The following is a 20817-nucleotide window of genomic DNA, read 5'->3' as shown; positions in this document are numbered from 1 at the left end:
GCTTCTTTCTTGATCTCTGATATGCTTATGCCAAGTAAGGTTGGAAGTTAAATTAAGTTAGATGTACATTGTTCCACATAACAAAATAAAATTAGATAAAATTTTTATCAATGATATTGATGAAGGTATATCAGGCTTAATGACCAAGTTTGCAGACGATATGAAGGTTGGCAAGGTTTTTAATGATATTAATGACAGTACACTACTGCAACAGGATCTAGAAAAGTTGAACAGATGGGCTGAGGGATGGCAACTGAAGTTTAACATTGACAAATGCAAAGTACTGCATATGGGTAGCAGTAACCCCAGAATAAAGTATTAACTGTATGGGGACAATTGTGCAGTCAGATATGAAGTTTTCTGAGCAATGCATACAGTCTTGAAGAGTAGCTCATAGTGTCTTGTCAATGATATACAGGAATTTTTATAGCAGGGATAAGAAGGTGATTATTCCCCTGTATAAGGCAATGGTTAGGCTACACCATAAGTACTGTACAGGTGTGGAGGCCTCGGTTTAGGAAGGATGTAGAGCTGCTTCAACAAGTACAGAGAAGGGCAACAAGATTGGTGAAAGGACCAAAGGATTGCTCTTACAAAGAAAGATAAGTTCTGCAAATTGCAGTGTCTGGAGACTAGGCACCTGTGAGGTGATCTGATTGAGGTGTATAAGGCCTTGAATGGCTTGATCAAGCTCAATGCTGATGGGATTCTTCTTGCCCAGATTAGTCACCTGAGAGGACATAAATTCGAATTGAGGAAAGAGAGTTGTAGAACAGATGTGTGGAAATTTGCCTTTAGCCAGCAGGTGGTTGATTGCTGGAACAAACTTCCATCTGTTGTTGTAGAAGTTGACAGCTTAAATAAATTCAAGGCAAAACTAGACAAATATTTGGAGTTAATGGATAGGTGAAATAAGAAGGATTTTTTTTTTTTTTTTTTTGGTTATATAAGCTTTCTTTGCTTTCTTGCATCATATGCCTCTACTAAAGTGAATGATAATGCTAAAATAATAAAGAGAAGGTATAATTTATAAATATTGAAAAATAAATTTGGGAATAACTGACCATATGTTATGGTCTATCCTTCAAGACCTTCATCTGTGGCAAACAAGCTATACTGTAGCTGGTTGGGTTGGCTAAGGAGGATTTACTACAAATTAAAATAAATTACACATTCCTTATAGAAAATGTTTACATGAACTTAAAAGCTCAATAGTGTACACATTATAAATCATTGTGATTATGTGAATTATTCTTTTAAATTATGATTGCAGCAGGGACAGCTCAATATAATTTACATTTCATATTTTGCTTTAAGACTGGTAAATTAAGTTGTTCATAGTTAACTTAAAATTGAATCTGGTTAATAATTACAAAATGCAAATTTGTTAGGTGAGATGCCATATAAATTATTATATTGAAATAAGGACATGAGGATACCAGTCAATAATTGTCTAGGCAATGGTGCACTAAGAAAAAAAGAACTCTTAGTAGTTGCTCAGCCCAAAGGAGTCTGACTGCTAGTTCTCTGATTCTGGTGCCTCTTGGGATGATGTTGCAGTTCAGTTGAAAGAAAGGAAGGAGAGCTGGCAGCAAGATTTAAAAGAAATAAGAAATAAAAGCAGGTAACTATCTAGTTGCCCTTTGAATTTCTTAAAACTGTCAGGCTCAACTACCAGCAGAGGCAACTTATTCCAGTAATCAACAACTTACTAGCTAAAAGAAAACTTTCTACAATCTAGTCTAAACCTCTTCCTCTGTAATTTGAATCTGTGGCCTCTAGTTCTAGAATTCTTTATAACAGTGAAAATTGTCTTCGTTCACTTTACTAACTCCTCTCAGAGGTTTATAAACTTCAATCAGGATCCCTCTAAGGTGCTTGGTTGCTAAGCTCTGTAGCCCACATAATCAACATCTTCCCTCATATGGTTGCCGTTTTCCTGATCTCACATAGTGAGTAGCCTATCTTCAGACCCTTTCAAGAAGCTTAATGTCTTTTTGCAGATGAGGTCTCCATACCTGGACACAGTATTCCAAGTGTGATCCTACAATTGCCTTATACGCTAAGTTTATGGCCTACTTATCTCTACGGAATATTGTTCAATAACTTGTCAGTAAGATACCATTGGCTTTCCTGGCTGCCTGTTTACACTGCTGAGAAAACTACATATCTGTCCACATCATAACACCCAGATCCCTTTATTCCTCTAGTGTTTCTAATTCAACCCCACCAATGTATAAGTTATTTTGGGGTGCTACTCCCCAAGTGTAAGACCTTGAATTTTCTTGCATTAAAACAACCACTTTTCTGACTATTCTTGAAGGCTGTTCAAGTCATCCTGAAGGATCATTGGTTGGCACTGACTGTTAACAACTGTCCGATTCTTTACACTGTTTGCAAATTTTACATCATGCCTTTTATCCCTTCATCAATGTCATTTATGAAAATCAGAAACAACAGTGGCCTGAGATCCAATTCTTGGGGTACATCACTTTTGATGTTACACCAATCTGAAGAATATCCATCAGTCACAAACCTCTACCTTCTATCTTGCAGTCATGCAATCCATTTTGGAATTTTGGCAGTAATCCCAACATATTCCAGCTTACACAGTAACCTCTCATGAGGGACAGAGTCATATGCCTCGCTTAAATCTAAATAAACTATGTTGAAGTTGTTCCCTACATCCAGCTCATGAATAACTATGTCAAAAATAGCTTACTAACAAGTTAGTACGTTCTAACTAACAGGTTGGTTAAACATGATTTTCCCTTAACAAAACCATCTTGTGTGTCCTTCTGAATGACAATTGTATCTAAATGTCCCTGGATTGCACTGTTAATCAATGCCAACAAGATTTTCCCTACCACCGAAGTCAGGCTAACTGGTCTGTAGTTACCAACTTCACTTTTAGAATCACCTTTATGTACTAGCAATATGTTGGCACTTCTAGAATCCAAAGGAATCTCTCCCGAGTGCCCTCATAACAAAATTAACCTCAAAGATTCAACGAACCCTCTGGCTGCCTCCTGCAAAATTACTGGGTATATGCCACCAACTGCAGGATCCTTGTTTACGTTTAGGCTCAAAAATTTTTCTAACAGACATCTGAAATTTCAGAACCATTAATGTTATATGTCTCTCACTCACTCGCACAGCCTCTCAGCATGATGGGTCTTTCATCAATAAAGACTGATGCAAAGTACCTATTCAATTCATCAGCAATATCAGCTTGTTTATCCAAGGTTCATTTTCTTTTTTGTATTCACATACATCAAAAAGTCTTTGTTCTCATTCTTTGCTCTCTTAGCCAGTGCTTTCTCATACTCAGTCTTGGCCTCCCTAATCTTATCTGTGGTACTGTTACAGATCAACTTGTAGATGTAAGCTACAGTACTTTTCATCGCTCTGTAACTTTCCCATACTATCTTTTTCTGCTCTATTAGACAAGCCAGCTCTGATTGATCCATCTCAGCATCCTCCTCATGCTCTATTTTCTTAATGGTATATTATGTATTCATGACTTCTGTGATAATTTCTTTCAAGGTATTCCATAATATTAATGTATTTTCCCTCCATCTGCAATCTGCTCATATAACAGATGCCAAGTTGCACCTTAAACTGTCACAGTCCCCTTTTTCTAAAATTAAAACTGGTGCCTTTACCTTTAACTACTGCAACATCTTTCTTCATATTCCAACTAATGATTGTGTGATCACTACCTGCCAATAGTTCTTGTACTTAGCTCTGCAATTTGTGATGATGAGGTCTAGAATATTCTTACCCTAGTATTTTCTTCAACATGCTAGTACAAATAATAATCATCCAGTTTATTTAAAAATTCTGTACCCAATGGTGAGTTGCACTACAATTGATTCCAATCAATTAGGGGCACATTGAAGTCACCCATAATAAAACATTCACACTTGCTTGCCCATTCCATCTACATGTTAAAGCTCTTGTCATACTCTTCACAATCCTCTGATGTGTAGATTACTCCCACTCTCTTAATCATAATTTCATGGGAAGAAGGGTAGGTTGCAATTAGAACACATCAACAATTTTCATTAAAATAGTTAGTTGATTCTGTTAAGGATTCCATATACATACATGTGTGTACCAGAAATTCCAAAATACACCTGACAATTCAAGAATATATACTGCAGAACTGGAGTTAAGGACTGGCAAACTAAAAGATAACAAACCAATGCACTATGACATTGGTTTGTTATCTTTCAATGAGCAGTTAGAGACCATTTAGGGATACATTTTGGAACTGGTACCAAAGGAAATATCTTGCACAGGGTAATTTTGGCTAGCTCCAGCCATGAATATGAATGTAGTTGTAGCAGGGAGGTTACTACATACTAAAAGATATTACCTACATATGTTTCATGAACCTACCTGTAATATATTCTCTTCAGCTCCATTGAATAGGAAAACAACAGGATATTTCAGTGGTTTGTTGTGTTGGGTGAGAGAGATCAAAATTTCCAGCATGATAGCACAGTTCACTGCATCATCACTTGCCCCTATTCATATATAAAGCAAATTACATTATCCGTGTTTTTTTGTTTTTTTTTTAATGTAACAAACAAGTAAATTTTGTTTTGAAATTTTATTCAATAAATGGGAATCATGACTCAGACCAGAGCAGCAAAGCAAAAGGCTCAAGCTAATGGGAGTGCTGTGGTTCAGGGGAGAACTGAGGGGGGCAGTTGCACTCTGAATCACAGTCTTTTAAAATGCACTGTTTGCTTGATGTTTGCGGAGCAGTCGGGTACGGGACATGATACTGCCAAGGGGGATGTCTTTGTGTGTGCACGATGTAAGGAGTGCAAGGAAATCAGGCGACAACTCAGCGTTGTTATGGGCCTTTATGAGAGCTTGAAGGACAGGGTGGATGCTCTCGAAGGAAATAAATTGAGGGGCCCATCAAGCTCTCAGCTGCCCACATCAACGCAAGAGCTTGCACTTGGTCATCAGGCAACACAGAGGCAGCCCCCTAGGCAGAATGCGCTGGTCCCACAGGAACTAGTAGTTGTTGGTGACTCTATTGTCAGGGAAATGGGGAACATGCTTTGTAAAAAGGATAGGTGGAATAGGACCAGGGTTTGTCTGCCAGGGGCAAAGGTTGATGACGTTGTAGAGCGGATATCATCTTTTAAGGGCACAAAAGGTGATATAGTTGTACACGTTGGCACTAATGATATTAAGAGTAGGAGACCAGCGGAATTACTTAGCAAGTACAGGTCACTGTTGAAAAAAAGTCGTGAATTAGGGTTGAATTTGAAAGTGTCTGCAATTCTGCCCAGACACGATAGGAGGGAGTATATGATGAGAGCCTTGTCAATCAATTCGGCCCTGGAGGGATTGTGCAAGGCTCAAGGGGTAGAATTTTTTTCAGCCTGGACTGTACTTGTTAACAGGAGAGATTGCTTCTACAGGGATGGGATACACTTAAATAGAAAGGGTGCAAGAATTTTTGCTGATGCTGTAGAGGCAGTGTTAGGTGGGTCAGAAAACTGCTAGTTGGGGGGATACAAGGACTAATAGATTAACAGTAGCCACTGGCAGAGGTGGAAGTGATTCTTGCACTGCTTCTATTGAAATGAGCAGAAGCCTGAAAAACAAGATGCATGATATTTCAGAGACTGCTGGGAGTCATTGCGGTACAAGTAAACACATGGGTTGTGTTAGGGTAGCTAAGAATAGAAACAGGTGCATGTATACCTGCTTGTACACCAATGCTAGGAGTTTGGTAAATAAATTTGATGAATTTGAGGTATTGCTCAAAATATCAAAGGCAGATATTGTTGGGATATCAGAGACGTGGTGTCACACAGATATAAGGAATGCGGAACTGGAATTTGGGGAATACAATGTGTATAGAAAGGATAGACAGGACAGGAGGGGAGGAGGGGTTATGCTATTAGTTAAGAAACACAAAGTCCAAGGAAGTGAAGCCAGTCGACATCGATGGACAGGGCAGTGTAGAGTCAGTTTGGTGTGACATAAGCATAGGGAAATCAAAATTGAGAGTAGGAGTGTGCTATAGGCCTAATGACTCTGATGAGTATAATAAGATATTGTACAGGGAAATAGAGTGGGCCAGTAAATCAGAGAGTCTTATAATGGGGGATTTTAATTTCCCAGATATTGACTGGAATTTGTGGATTGGTCACTCGCACACTAGCAAGGCTTTTGTGGATTTATTGGATGATTGTTTTCTACATCAGCATGTTCGTGAGGCAACAAGAGGGAGCAATACTCTTGATCTGATTATCAGTAGTGATTCTTCATGCATTAAGAATCTGCAGATAAATGAACCACTAGGTGGCAGTGATCACAGTGTGTTGAAATGGGATTTACTCAAGGAGGTAACTACCATCAGAGGTAAAGGGAAGGGTTTTTGTTTTCGTAAAGGCGACTATGATGGTCTGAGACAGTATTTAAATTCTATACAGTGGGACCAACTGATGATGTTACCAACAGCAAACTCAAAATGGGAAGCATTCAAGGAACTAATCTTGGAGGCTACCAGGCTTTACATACCAACAAAGAAATATTGTTCAAGGTTTAGGCCTAAATGGTTGTCAGATGAACTAATGACACATGTGGCAGAGAAGAAAAATACATGGGATACATACAAATTAATCGGTGACATGGAAGCCTATGATAGATATAAGTTGGTCTGTAACCAAGTCACAAAGGAGATTAGGCAGGCAAAGGCAGACTACGAAAAATCCTTGGCAAAAGATTCAAAGAAAAACAGAAAAGAGTTCTTTACCTATTTAAACTCAAGAAGGAAAGGGATGAATCAGATTGGTCCACTGGATATTGATGGTTCAACAGTTGAGGATCCTGCTCAGGTGGCTAACAATCTAAACGAGTATTTTGCATCTACATTCATGAATGAGGAGTTATTCAGGAAGGAGAATGATATAGGTAAACATTGGCAGTGAGCTGGATGATTTTGTAATAACTGAGAGGAAAGTGGAGGAGAGATTGTTGAGGATAAACATAAAAAAGGCACCTGGGGTGGATGGGATCTATCCAGTTATATTAAAGGAGGCAGCAAAGGAGGTAAGCAAACCCCTAGCCATAATTATGAGAGCTTCTTTGGACTCAGGGGAGGTACCCATAGACTGGAGATGTGCAAATGTGACCCCAATTCACAAAGGAGGATCAAAGGCTGACACAAGTAATTATAGACCTGTTAGTTTAACTTCTGTTCCAGGTAAATTAATGGAGGCACTGGTTAAAGAAGCACTGCAGGATCATCTAAACAAGAATTCAGTTATAGCTCAGACACAGCATGGTTTTGTTAAGGGCAGGTCTTGCCTGACCAATTTGATTGGATACTATGATGTAGTCACAAAAGAACTAGATGCAGGGAATAACTTTGATATTATATATTTGGATCTTAGAAAGGCTTTTGATACTGTTGCACATGGAAGACTGCTGCACAAATTGGAGCAGTGGGCCTTGGAGGCAAATTGCTGCTATGGATAAGGGGATGGTTGAGTGGCAGAAGACAGAGAGTGGTAATCAATGGACACTGCTCAACGTGGACTAATGTTGACTAAAGTGGAGTTCCTCAGGGTTCAGTGTTGGGTCCGTTGTTGTTTTCGGTGTTTATGAATGATATTGATGATGGTATATCAAGCTTAATGTCCAAGTTTGCAGACGATACAAAGGTTGGCAGGGTTGTTAAGGACACTACTGACGCTATGCTGCTGCAACAGGATCTGGAAAGGTTGAACAGATGGGCTGAGAGGTGGCAAATGAAGTTTAACATTGACAAATGTAAAGCACTACATATGGGAAACAGCAACCCTGGAGCAACGTATTAACTCTGTGGTACTACACTGACAGTGGTGGAGAATGAAAAGGACCTGGGGGTAACTGTGTAGGCAGATATGAAGTTCTCTGAGCAGTGCAGATGAGCTGCAAGAGTAGCTCATGGTGTCTTGTCAATGATATACAGGAATTTTTCTAGCAGGGATAAGGAGGTAATTATTCCCTTGTATAAGGCAATGGTTAGGCCACATCTTGAGTACTGTATACAGGTCTGGAGGCCTCATTTCAAGAAGGATGTAGAGCTGCTGGAACGGGTACAGAGAAGGGCAACAAGATTAGTGAATGGAACAAAGGGGTGCTCTTATGAAGAAAGGCTTAAGTTTTGCAAATTACAGCATCTGGAGACTAGGCACCGGCGAGGTGATCTGATAGAGGTGTATAAGGCTTTGAATGGTTTGAGCATGCTCAATGCCAATGGGATTTTTCATCTTGCTCAAAATAATCACCTCAGAGGGCATAAATTCAAATTGAGGAAGGACGGATGTCGGATAGATGTGCGGAAATTTGCCTTTGGCCAGCGGGTGGTTGGTTGGTGGAACCGACTTCCGTCACTTGTTGTTGAAGTTGATAGCCTAAACAAATTTAAGGCTCAACTGGACAGGTATTTCGAACGAATGGAGGGGTGAAATAGGAGTGGTGTGTTTTTTTGGTTTTTTTTGGCTGATGCTGAATAAGCTTGCTTTCTTGCATCATATGCCTCTACTAATGCTAATGCTAAGTAATTTAAGATATTTATTTCTAATCTGTCAAAAGACTTTGCTTCCCTTTCAAATCTAATAAGAGATATTGCTTACCTCTATACAAATATCTGTCAACCTAAACAAAAGAAGCTAAAGAAGGTCAAAGAATAGGCTATTGCAGCTCCTTCCTCTTAAATGGTTAGTTATCATCTGGTAAACCAGAATGCCATTCTGGTTTATCACAGGCATCAGGTGAAATGAATCAGAATGATATGTTAAAAATAAAATATTTCCTTGTCCCTGCTGATAAAATACCTGTTGTATTCCTGTTCCTATTGTATAAGGCAAATGGTTAGGCCACATTTTGAGTACTGCATATAGGCCTGAAAGCCACCCTCAATAATGGATGCAGATCTGTTGTATGGGTGCGGAGAGGAGCAATAAGATTAGTCAGGAGCAAAAAAGGGTACTCTTTTCAAGAAACCTTCAGCCCATAAATTGAAACATATGAAACTAGATACCCACGAGGTATCTAGTTTCATATGTTTGTAATAGTACTTTAAAGCACATCAGCAATTTAGACCACATTGCTCCATGTGTATGCATCTGCATAAGTGTGTATTCACAGCCAACTTGCATGCTATGTGGGCTCAAAAACATGGAATAACTCACCAAAAAAATCCTACTCCCTCTACCTGTGATTGGCTAACTACAGCCCAAGAGAGATACTGTCATGGAGAACACCTGTGAGGAGCCCTGATTGAAGTATTTAAGGCTTTAAAATTGAGTAAACTAAATGCTGATGGCATTTTTACTCTTTGGATTAATTTTTGTAATGAACCATGGATAATCACCATGTAGTAAAAGTAAAAAGTAAAGTGCAGCCATTATCAACCCACTGCAGGATGGAAGCCTCCTCAACAATTCATGTTGAGGGAAATGGACCATAATCTGCCACGCTGGTCCAGTGCGGGTTGGCAGATCGACCGTATTCAGCAGTCAGGGGCTTGAACCCCGGTCTACTCAAAGAGCAGGTGCTACTGCACTCCCGCTCCTGCCCACTCGGCTACGGAGGCCTTAGTATCATTTCCAAATTATATTACATCCTTACTCTTTTTTAAGGTGACCCACATAAAGGCAAATTTAAATAAAAAAAGGATGGTTGCATGATAAATGTGGGAAAATTTGGTTTGAGCCAGAGAGTAACTGATTGCTGGATCATACTTCCATCTGGTGTTGTAGAAGTGAATAGTTTGAATAAATTTAAGGAAGGACTATGCAAATTATTAGAGGGGATGGACAGGTGATATGTGTAGCTGTTTTTTTTTTTTTTGCTGATGATGTATAACTTTGCTGACTTGCATCATTTACCACTACTAATACTAAATTCATCAAAATCAAAAGATGCTTTCAACAGAAATCATTTCTGTATTGCAATTTAGAGAATGTTCTGAGATCGGTGATGAATGATCAGAAGCATATTTCAACCAAAATGATGTGTGAACTCTCATAATTACAGAACACAAACCAAAAGACATCTATGCAAAATGCAGGAATAGTCCCTTGCCTAGTATAACTGTGTACTGTAGCAATACTGAAACAATTCTTGACTACCTCATTTTCTTAAGCTGAATTTCTGTAACTTTAAGTTATGGAATTACTTAAAGGAATGTGTTGATGTGTAATGATCATATTAACATCGGATTGCATTCTACCATACATTACATAAGGTCAGAGGAATTTTAAAGATAGAAATATATAAGCAAAAGTATAAAAAATGTCTCTCATAGGATGGATTAGCATACTAATTTTAATAGTGCACAGTAATAATTGAAAAAATTAGTATGTATGTAAATGTAAATTAACATGCACCCCATTTTGTTATATGTTAGTTTCAAATAAAAGTTGAAACTGAATTACTGACTGCACCACAGTGTGTAATAAAAAAAAAAAAAGGTCTCTCATAGATTTGCATACTAATGTTTAATATTGCACAGTAATAATGGGGTTTTTTCCCATTATTACTATGCAATATTAAAAATTAGTATGCAAACCCATTGTATGAGAAACATTTTTTTACTATACTTTTTGCTTATATATTTCTGTCTTGAAAATTCCTCTGACCTTATGTAACATTCCTGGATTATAAACAGAAATTTTATTTTGAGTTGTTTTTTGTGTGGGTGGGAAGAGAGAGTCCCAAATTCTTCATTATTTCCCATAGTCTCTCCCTATGGATACTCTTTGCCCTATAACCCTTTTGCCCGTTGCAAGGGGAGTACAATATGTATAGAAAGGATAGACAGGAAAGGAAGGGAGGAGGGATTATGCTGTTAGTTAAGAAACACACAAAATCTAAGGAAGTTCATCCAGTTGACATAGATGGACAGGGCAATGTTGAATCAGTTTGGTGAAAGCACTGGGAAAGCAAAAATGAGGGAAGGAGTTTGTTATAGGCCTAATGACTCTGATGAGTACAATACAGTGGGATCTATACAGTGGGACCAACTGATGATCTTACCAACAACAAATTCTAAATAGGAAGCATTCAAGAAAATAACCTTGGAAGCTACTAAGCATTTTGTTCCAACTAAGAAATACTGTTCTAGGTTTAGGCCCAAATGATGTCAGATGAACTAATGAGACTCGTGGCGCATAAGAAAAATGCATGCAATACATATAAATTTTCAGGCGACACAGAAGCCTATGGTAGATAAAAGCTAGTCTGTAATCAAGTCACAAAGGAGGTTAGGCAAGCAAAGGCAGATTATGAGAAATCTTTGGCAAAGGATGCAAAGAAAAACAGCACAGCAAAGATTTCTTTACTTATATAAACTATAAAAGGAAGTAGATGAATCAGATTAGTCCATTTCTAATCAATGGTTTGATTGTAGATGATCATTCTCAGATAGCTGCCAAACTAAATGAGTATTTTGCATCTACATTCCCACATGACCATGGTCGATTGACAGAACAAACCTCCATCTGTCATTGTGGAAGTTGGTAGCTTAAATAAACTGAAGGAAGAAGTGGACAAACTTTTGGAGCGAATGGATGGGTGAAATGGGTTTTTTTTTGGCTGATGCTGTATAAGCTTGCTTTCCTGTATCATATGCCTCCACTAATGCTAAAAAAGAGTAACTGATATAGCTCTAATGAAATTTCTAATTTTTATGTCTGGCATTTTACCCCAGGGGCTCACATGTGGTGAGTATGGGCTTGGCAAACTCAGGGTGGGTCGTGAGATGGGTATCATCTCTCTCTCTCTCTCTGGGCAATGCAGCTAATAATAATAATAATAATAATAATAATAATAATAATAATTGTTACCTGCGTGACTTTGATGCTATAATTAACACTGAATTCATTCACTGACTAGCCATTTTTTTTTGTTTCGTCCCTCAGGGGATTTGCCATTCTCTTCATCTTAATTATTTTAAGATATTGATCCCCTTATAAATCTTTTAAATAACTGTTATCTCAGCTTATACTTCAAAAAAATAAATTATATTGAAAGGAAAAAATTTCATAAAAAAATTAGAATATCTAAATAGAAATAATGAGATGTTACTATACTTGTATATATGTAGTCACTAAACTTTTGAAATAATTAAAAAAAAAAAAAAAAGTACCATTTGCATTATACTCGCAATAAAATGTATTTTGGAATCACTATACCAACTTACTGCAGCCTGCCATATACAAGCACTTCACATAGAGTGAGAAACTCTTTAAACATCACATACCATGCTACCACGGTGTGATCTCATATTTACATTGTGATAGGACAACATGAGAACTTCTTTAACATTTTTAACATTTATATAATTAACCAGCATTAATTCGATGATCACATTAGTTGTAACCATGGCACTACACAAACTATCATGCACGTGTAGTACCATAACTAAAAGTTTGAAATTTCTGCCAAGATGCAAAAAATAACAACTCCTTTCTTGAAAAATGGGCTTGTGTATTGGGATCATATCATCAATAATAAAATTACTTGACACAACCAACTAAATGTTAATTAAAACAAGTATACAAAATTAAGTAAAAATAAATTAAAAATAAGTAAATGAGTTAAAATAACAGTTCATAAGATAAAATAAATTAAGCACATAAGTTAGAATCACAAATTTAAATGAAGTTTGAAGGCAAGACATCTCTTTGTCCACTAAACTAGAAAATGGCACAATATGACATAAATAGCAGATTTGCCATGTGAGAGAAAGTAAAATATTTGTATTTATCGTTAGACTGCATCCCGTGATATATTTTTTTTTCCCCTCTGCCACTAAGTACACTAAGGTTTGTCTAACATCCATTTAATTCTAAATCTTGAATAATATCCCTTAGTTGGTTTTAAAAGGACTAAGTAACCTAAATACTCTTTTTGAAAATGAGAAAACTTATCTCATCTCTGTCTTCACAGTTGACAAAGATAAAAATACAATTAATCTCATACTTGGAATTTCCATTATTTTAAAATTTTTAAAAATTATAATTGGTATTTTCTACTTGCAAATTAAGAGCTTAAAATTTTTGCCAATGTGATTAATAAAAGTTATTAACACCACCTCAGGCAGACTTTACTTGCAAATTATAGAAGAGAGAAATACTACAAGTGGTTGAAGGTCATTCATTAGCTGTCCAGTTCTCTCTCATTCTGTATACTTTCACTTACATAATTTGTGGTACTGTCTACTTGCCCTTGCAGATAGCACAGTTGATATTATCATCACTGTCCTCCCCACACCAGGTGGAAAAGACCAGAGTTCATACCCTGTCAATGATGTAAAGAACTTTTATGGACCTTTTTCACAATGTGGTTGAGGTGAAGACACTATGCTACCCTTTCCTAAAATGACAAAAATGTCAGTTTTAGGCAAGGGTAGCATAGTGTCTTCATCCAGAAACTTGGTCTTTTTGTCCAGCAAACAGGAAAATTAATCACAGAACACAAGCAATTTTGAGGTAATATGTGCAATGCAATATAGTATAAGTTGCTGATGTACCTAGAACCCAACTACAACAACAACCAACAGATGCTTACATAAGCAGTGTGCTTCTTAGACCAACAGTTGTTTATGAAAAGGGTGGAACTGTGCTTGAATACACTGTGCGAATAAATAATGAATGGCCCTTATAGGTAGCACAGTTGGTAGCATTGCCGTCCTCACACTGGGTAGAAAAGACTTGAGTTCAAATTCTGTCGCTCGTGGGAGGAATTTTTATGGGTCTTTTTCGCAACATGGCAGAGTTAGTCGCTCTTTGGGTTAGCATGGTTTTTTTCTCCCGGAAACTCGAGTTTTTCATCCAGCAAACAGAAAATCAACCTGAGAACACATGCAATTTATAATATACATGGAGCAACATGGCCTTACTTGCCAGTGCTCCTAAAACCCAACAACAACATAATGAATGACCTTGACACCTACAGAAATTCTCTCTACTACTGCTGGGAATTTGGTTGGCTAGTGATTTTGGAGGTGCTTGCATATCAACTACTTTAACCATTAAATTATTTAGATTTCATTAGTCTGTATATCACACTAAAGAAATCAAAAAATACAAATTTGTTAAATAAACAATACATAATTTGATTTCGAAAAAAGAAATTATTATTATTGTTAACTGAGATGCTACAAGTGTAATTTTTTTAGCGCAAAAAAATAAAAAAAAAAATGAAATTACATTTTTTAAGAGACGCCATTGAAACCTAGGTGGGAGATGACTCTCATCAACCAATACCACCACTTTGCTTAATTGGAGGTTTGAAATGGCGAAACTCATGTTTAGTCTCCAGAGCAAAGTTTCTGGCATCCTCTTCCTCCTCCTCTCCCTCACCAACTCCTTCATTCTATGCACGATACTAAATACTATTAGTTTTGATACCTTTCGTGTTTGGGGATTTCATAAAAAAAAAAAAAAAAAACTTAACTATAAGGAAAACGTTAAAAATGCACTGAGAATAATATAAAAATATCGAATATACAGTACACTAAACTCCTGCTCATCTATTCTAGTCCCATAATCTATCATGTGAAGTGGGGATCCGGTTTAAGTGATCTTGGGGTCCGACCCTTCGAAAACGCTAACACAGGAGTTTACTACATTGTATTTTGCATCCAAGATATGACCTTTTTTTTAAAAAAAAATCTTTACAAATCAATCCACACCAGAACAAACAACAATAAAATAAAACAACAGATAAAATTTATCGGAGCAATTAACCAATTCTGTTAGCTACACCGGAAAAAAAAATTCAAAAAACCGAAGGAAACTATCGACTTACCTGGGCTGATCGGTACCGAATCAAAATGGCAATTCACAAGTAAACTTCTATTAGATGAAGTTGGGGAGCTAATTTTTGCTATGATATTTTTTACATCTGAGTAACAAGATGTCATACCGTCCTGACATTTCAAATTAAAACACCCACTGGTTTTTTGTACATCAAATTCAAGCGTGTGATGGGGCTTAACATAACTTTTAATATGGGTTAATTGCCTCAAAAGATAATCTACTGCTAAAACTTCATTTTCATAGCTTCCAGTTGGCCTCGGACCAATACTGCTTAATTCATTAAGAAAATTTCTGGCTCTCTCTTCACTAAAACGATAACCTCTCAATTCCACTTCATTCCAAATGTGATCAGTTGAAATTGGCGCTGGTAAGAGGAACTCATCACAATACACCACTATCATGAAAATAACAAAAAGAAAAGAAGATGAAAAAAACACAATTCTTTCTTCATAAACGTGCGAAGTGTGCTTTCTACTCCGACCATCATCAATGATAGAGTAATCTGCTATTTTATAAGACAAATTTTTTGATCTAAACCGGACCCTTGACTCCATTATTCATAAGATGCACCGAGCCAGCGTATATGTAAGAAGCTGCAGACAGGCGCACCGTACATGAATTAACAAAGCCCAGAATGCAGTGCAAGCACAGCTTCTTTATTTTAAATTTTCCTTATTCCATTATTTTCCATAATTATAGTAACTTTTGATATATTTTTCAAATAATATCTTTGTGATTTTCTCATAACAATATATGGCATTTACTGACAGCATATAACATACATGAGAACATTGTCTCATTCAATACTAATCAAATCCAGAACCCCCCCCTTTAAAATGTATGCTTAGCAGTTCATTTTACATAAAAATTTATATATTGAAATTATTTTTAATTTCACATAATTCATGAAACTGAAATTTTGTGCATATTTGAAAATCAATTCGCTTTTACTGTTGACGAGCGAAACAGTAATTGTGTCGATCAAGGGGTACAGTATATACACTGAACGGCCATTTTATTAGGTAAACCTAGCGTTTTCACGAAATAGGGCGCTCCTTTAATAGTGGCATGCACACATACTCCTATAGAATCCTCAATGCATGGTACTTCATGCTATGCATTATATATTTTATACTACAAGAGGAGTCTATATGAGTATGTAGTAGCGGATTTCCGCACAGGCGCACGAGGCGCGCGCCTGGGGCCTCTTAAATCGAGGGGGCCTCAAATCTCAGGTCTCAAAAAAAATAATAAAATTGTTTCATTTTAAATTTTTACACTCATCTTTATTACCGTTACTGAATAAAACTATAATTTAATATGAGAAGTTAGTAAACTCTTATGCGAATATCCCCACATATTATATGAAATATCTATGCGAACTAAGTGAATCTGAAGTAGAATACATATTATCATTAATGCTAGATTTTATGTATTAATGTTAGATTTGGGAGGGATGGTAGTTGTGTCATTTTTTCATTTAAACATTAGTTAAAATATGTATGAAAGAACTGCGCAACCAAAATGATTAAAACCGCAACACCAAATCTAGAGCGCGTGCTATAGTAAAAACGTGCACGTAGAATGCACACTGTAGTGGTACCGAAAATATTTAGAGGGAGGGCCTCAAAATTGAATTGCGCCTGGGCCTCTCAAGTGTTAAATCCGCCACTGTGAGTATGTGTGCAGTTCAGTGCGAGCATGGTCAAGCATAAGATTTAGACATAGTAGTCAGCGCCAGATGCGTCGATATGAGAAACGGAAACTCCAGTCCTGCTAGGATTTTCACCTACCACTGTTTCTCTGTTTTTTTATTTTATTTTACTTTTCCTTTTCCTGCTGACGCCCTGCTTCGAGCGTGGAATCTCCCGGTTCAGGACCCTCCTGCTGCCTGCTCCTGCCAGGCGGGCAGGAGTGTTTATGCCTTGCTCTGCATGATGCTGATTCGAATCCCGTCGATGACGCGAGGAACTTTAATAAGCTTTTTTTCCCCTCCGTGGCTGAGTTAGTCGGTCTCAGGCATAGATAGCAAGGTTTTCCCCGAGAAACTGGGTTTTTTTGGTCCATCAAAACAGGCAAATCGACCAGAGAACACACGCAATTTACAGACAAAATAGATATATGGGTATATATTAGAAATAATGGGTGGCCCTAATATAATAATTTGATTTGATTTTTTCGATTCTTACTAATTTTAATCTCACTATGTGTTTAGGTTGTGCTGCTGCTGTAACAGAAAGAAGGAAGACACATGTATCAAATTATGGATTTGCTGAAATTGGAGCATCATTCAGTCATAATGTTTCTCACCAAAGAAGGAAATGGGCTGAAGCCATTCATGAAAGGATGGCGGTTGTGTATGGCAACAGTGCACTTTCAGAGTACCTGGTGAAATTCTGGTCAAAACAAATGAGGTAGGATAGAGAGTCCACTGAAGATGATTCATGTCCAGGAAGGCCTGTGACGAACATTCCAGAAATGTGCAAAGCTTTGGAAACTCTTGTGCTGAATGACAGACGTTTAAAGGTGTCCCAAATCTCTAAGGATTTTGTGACATATCTGAAGGAACACTTATAACCATCTTCTATGAACATTTTGAGGATGACTAAGGTCAGTGCAAGGTGGGTCCCCAGATTTCTGACCCCTGTGCAGAACCAGCCCTCGAAGAAATCAAAATCCAGTTCTCAACAAGAACTAAGTCAAAGGATAACCTAAATTGGGTCATCAAAACCTAGAGTAGAATCTTCATGGGATGGCCCTCCTACTATTTCAGGGACTTTGTTCCTTTCATGGCCACTGTGCAGAGTCTGGGCACATAGAAAAGAGATCACCCTAGCAAATGCAACTGCAAAGGAGTAAATTGGCCGCATGACCACTATCAGGGATGAATCCTGCTTCTACATATAAACAAGTAGGGGGGTGTTTTCAGAAATCAGACCAATTATCACACAAGTGAATGCACAATCTGTCTAGGTAGCCAACCACCTCACCAAGTTTATAGAAAAAATAAACACTGAAGTGAATCTTCTGCAGGAACCTGTTTGCAAATGGGGCGAGGTCTCTGGCTATCTACTGTCATATCACAGGATCCAAATCTGTGATACTACCTACATGGCTGCCATCATAATAAGGAATCCAGTCCTAGTGATTACTAGAATTTCCTCTTTATGCACCTCATATACTGCAAGTGTCACCATCAAAAGCAACACTAACTGTCATACCAAGATGACAGTGTACTATCAATTTTGCAACCATATGGCACAATTATTGAATACTGTTGATATCACTGGGAGAGGAGGGCACTTGGTGGCTGCAGATGCCAATGCAAACTCAACACTGTGGTATGATGCAACCATGGATCAGTGAAGCGTTCTCTTAGAGGACTTCATCACGTCTGCCAGATTGGACATTGTAAATGAACCAGGTATGCCCACGACATTCAACTCTATGCTCAACAGCAAGGAAAAGGCAGCGGGAAAACAAAACTAAGAGTAAAAGTGTGTTTTAGGCTTAATGACTCTGATCAGTACAAAAAACAGTAAGTCTGAATGTCTTATAATGGGAGATTTTAACTTTCTATGTATTGACTTGAACTTGTGGATTGGTCACTCACAGAGTAGCAGGCCTTTTATGGAATTTTTGGATGGCTGTTTTCTACAGCAGCAGCATGACAGTGAGGAAACAAGAGGAAGCATTACGCTTGATCTGATTATCAGTAGTGATTATTCATGCATTACGAATCTGCAGATAAAGGTACCACTAGGTGGCAGTGATCAGTGTGGGATTTACTTTAAGATGTAACTACCATCAAGGGTAAAGCGAGGGGTTTTTGCTTTAGTAAAAGTAACTACAGTGGTCTTAGGCCGTTTTTAAATTCTATACAATGCAACTAACTGATGATGTTACCAACAGCAAATTCTAAATGGGAAGCATTCAATGAATTAATGTTGGAAGCTGCTAGGCTTTTCATACCAACTAAGAAATACTGTTCAAGGTTTAGGCCTAAATGGATGTAAAATGAACTAATGAGAGACTCCTGGCATGTGATAAAAATATTAATCATTAGGTGATACAGAAGCCTATTGTAGATATAAACTAGTCTGTAATCAAGTTAAGGCAGATTACGAGAAATCGTTGGCAAAGGTTGCGAAGAAAACCAGCAAGGACTTTTTTACTTATGTAGACTCTAGAATGAGGTCGCGGGGATGAATCAAATTGGTTTACTTGCTATCGATGGTTAGACTGTTGTGTTGATAATGCTACTCAGGTTCCTGACAAACTGAATTGAGTATTTTGCATTTACATTCACACGTGAGGAATTCTTTAGGGAAGTGGAGGCCAGAAGTTTATCAAACTCTAACAGGGAGCTAAATGATTTTGTAATACGTGAGAGGAAAGTGAAGAGAAATTGTTGAAGTTAAACATAAGAAAAGCACCCGGAGTGGATGGGATCTATCCAGTTATATTAAAGGGGCCAGCAGAGGAAGTAAGCAAACCCTTGGACATAATTATGAGAGCATCATTGGATTCAGGAGAGGTCTCCACAACTGGAGATGAGCGAATGAATCTCCAATTCACAAAGGGACAAGTAATTACAGACCTGTTAGTTTAACTTCTGTTCCAGGGAAATTAATGGAGTCTCTAGTTAAAGAAGTAAAGCAGAATCATCTAGACAAGACTGCAGTTATAGTTCAGACACAGCATGGATTTGTTAAGGGAAAGTCTAGTCTGACCAATTTGATTGGATATTATGATGTAGTCACAAAGGATCTGGATGCAAAAAATAATTTTGATATCATATACAGTACTTGGATTTTAGGAAAGCTTTTGATACTGTTGCACATGGAAGTCTACTGTACAAATTTGAGCAGTATGGCATTAAGGGCAAATTGCAGCTATAATATATTTATTTATTTAAATAAATTATCAGACCAACGAGAACTGTACAGTTGAACTGGGGTCCGAGATTAATATTGGGCGGATCCTTCGGCGCATGTCATGCAGAACGGATGGTGCATGAACGTTCCATGTATCAATCTTCATCCGCAATTTCATTTCTCAGAGGAGATGCTATTGCATGTTCAGGATCTGGATGGCGACCGAAAAAATTCTGGTGAGGATCGACAGATATACAGGCAGTCTTCAGTGATCGTCGGCCAAGGTAATCACAGTCATCTCCCGTGACTCACTGATCTGCATCTCCAGCCAATTTGTTTGAAGGTTCATTCACGTAGTGCCGTCGAGGAATCTGCCTGACACTTCTCTTCGAATCCATGTTCGACTGCACAGTTCCGTAAAGAATCCTCATATTTTAACGTTAGCTCCTGGCTATTACCGTGTGGCTGTTTATAACGGTAGTTTGCTGTACAAATTTGCTTTTGCGTGCGTTGTAAAAAGAATTACTCTGGGATCGGAGAAAATTCGGTTATTTGCTCGTCGACAAGAATGGCGATACTTTCATTACAGCTCTTAGAGCGTATCAAAAACATAAAAAACATTTCTGTCTTTGATACGCTCTAAGAAGGATACATTTCGAGAAGTATACTTAAACGTATTAAATATATGCAGTAACTATTACTAATATAAAATAACACTAATAATACAATACTGTACACTATAATATAATATAATACTAATACTTACTGGTACTAATACTAACACTAGGTGGTAGATGGCTCTCATCAACCGGTGTAATACCACCACTTTGCTTATTGGAGGCTTGAAGTGGTGAAACCCATGTTTAGTCTCTAGAGCAAGTTTCGGGCATCCCCCCACTGCTCCCTCAACCCATGCACTGTACTACTAATAAACCAGTACCACTACTAACACTAATATAAAATAGCACTAAAAATACAATACTATAATATAATACTAATATGCACTAACACTAGGTGGTAGATGGCTGTCATCAACCGGTGCAATACCACCATTTTGCGTATTGGAGGCTTTAAGTGGTGAAACTCAT

General features: G+C 37.7%; 1 protein-coding gene across 1 annotated transcript in view; it reads right to left on the bottom strand.

Moving 5' to 3' along the window:
* The window catches only part of LOC150086241 (endoplasmic reticulum metallopeptidase 1-like), a 99775-nt gene extending 84369 nt beyond the window's left edge, over window positions 1–15406 (bottom strand). The window contains exons 1-2 of the mRNA XM_090374837.1: window positions 14842–15406; window positions 4405–4532 (exon numbers count right to left, since the gene is read on the bottom strand). Coding sequence (XP_090230963.1) covers window positions 4405–4532; window positions 14842–15406 — 693 coding nt within the window. The remainder of the gene's footprint in view (window positions 1–4404; window positions 4533–14841) is intronic.
* Between the last annotated feature and the right edge of the window lie 5411 nt (window positions 15407–20817).

The sequence above is a fragment of the Mastigoproctus giganteus genome, chromosome 5 (genome assembly GCF_048544385.1).
Source record: "Mastigoproctus giganteus isolate SK-2022 chromosome 5, ASM4854438v1, whole genome shotgun sequence".
Classification (NCBI taxonomy): Eukaryota; Metazoa; Arthropoda; class Arachnida; order Uropygi; family Thelyphonidae; genus Mastigoproctus; species Mastigoproctus giganteus.
Note: the sequence above shows the minus strand (reverse complement) of the source record. Positions and strands in the feature narration are given on the sequence as shown.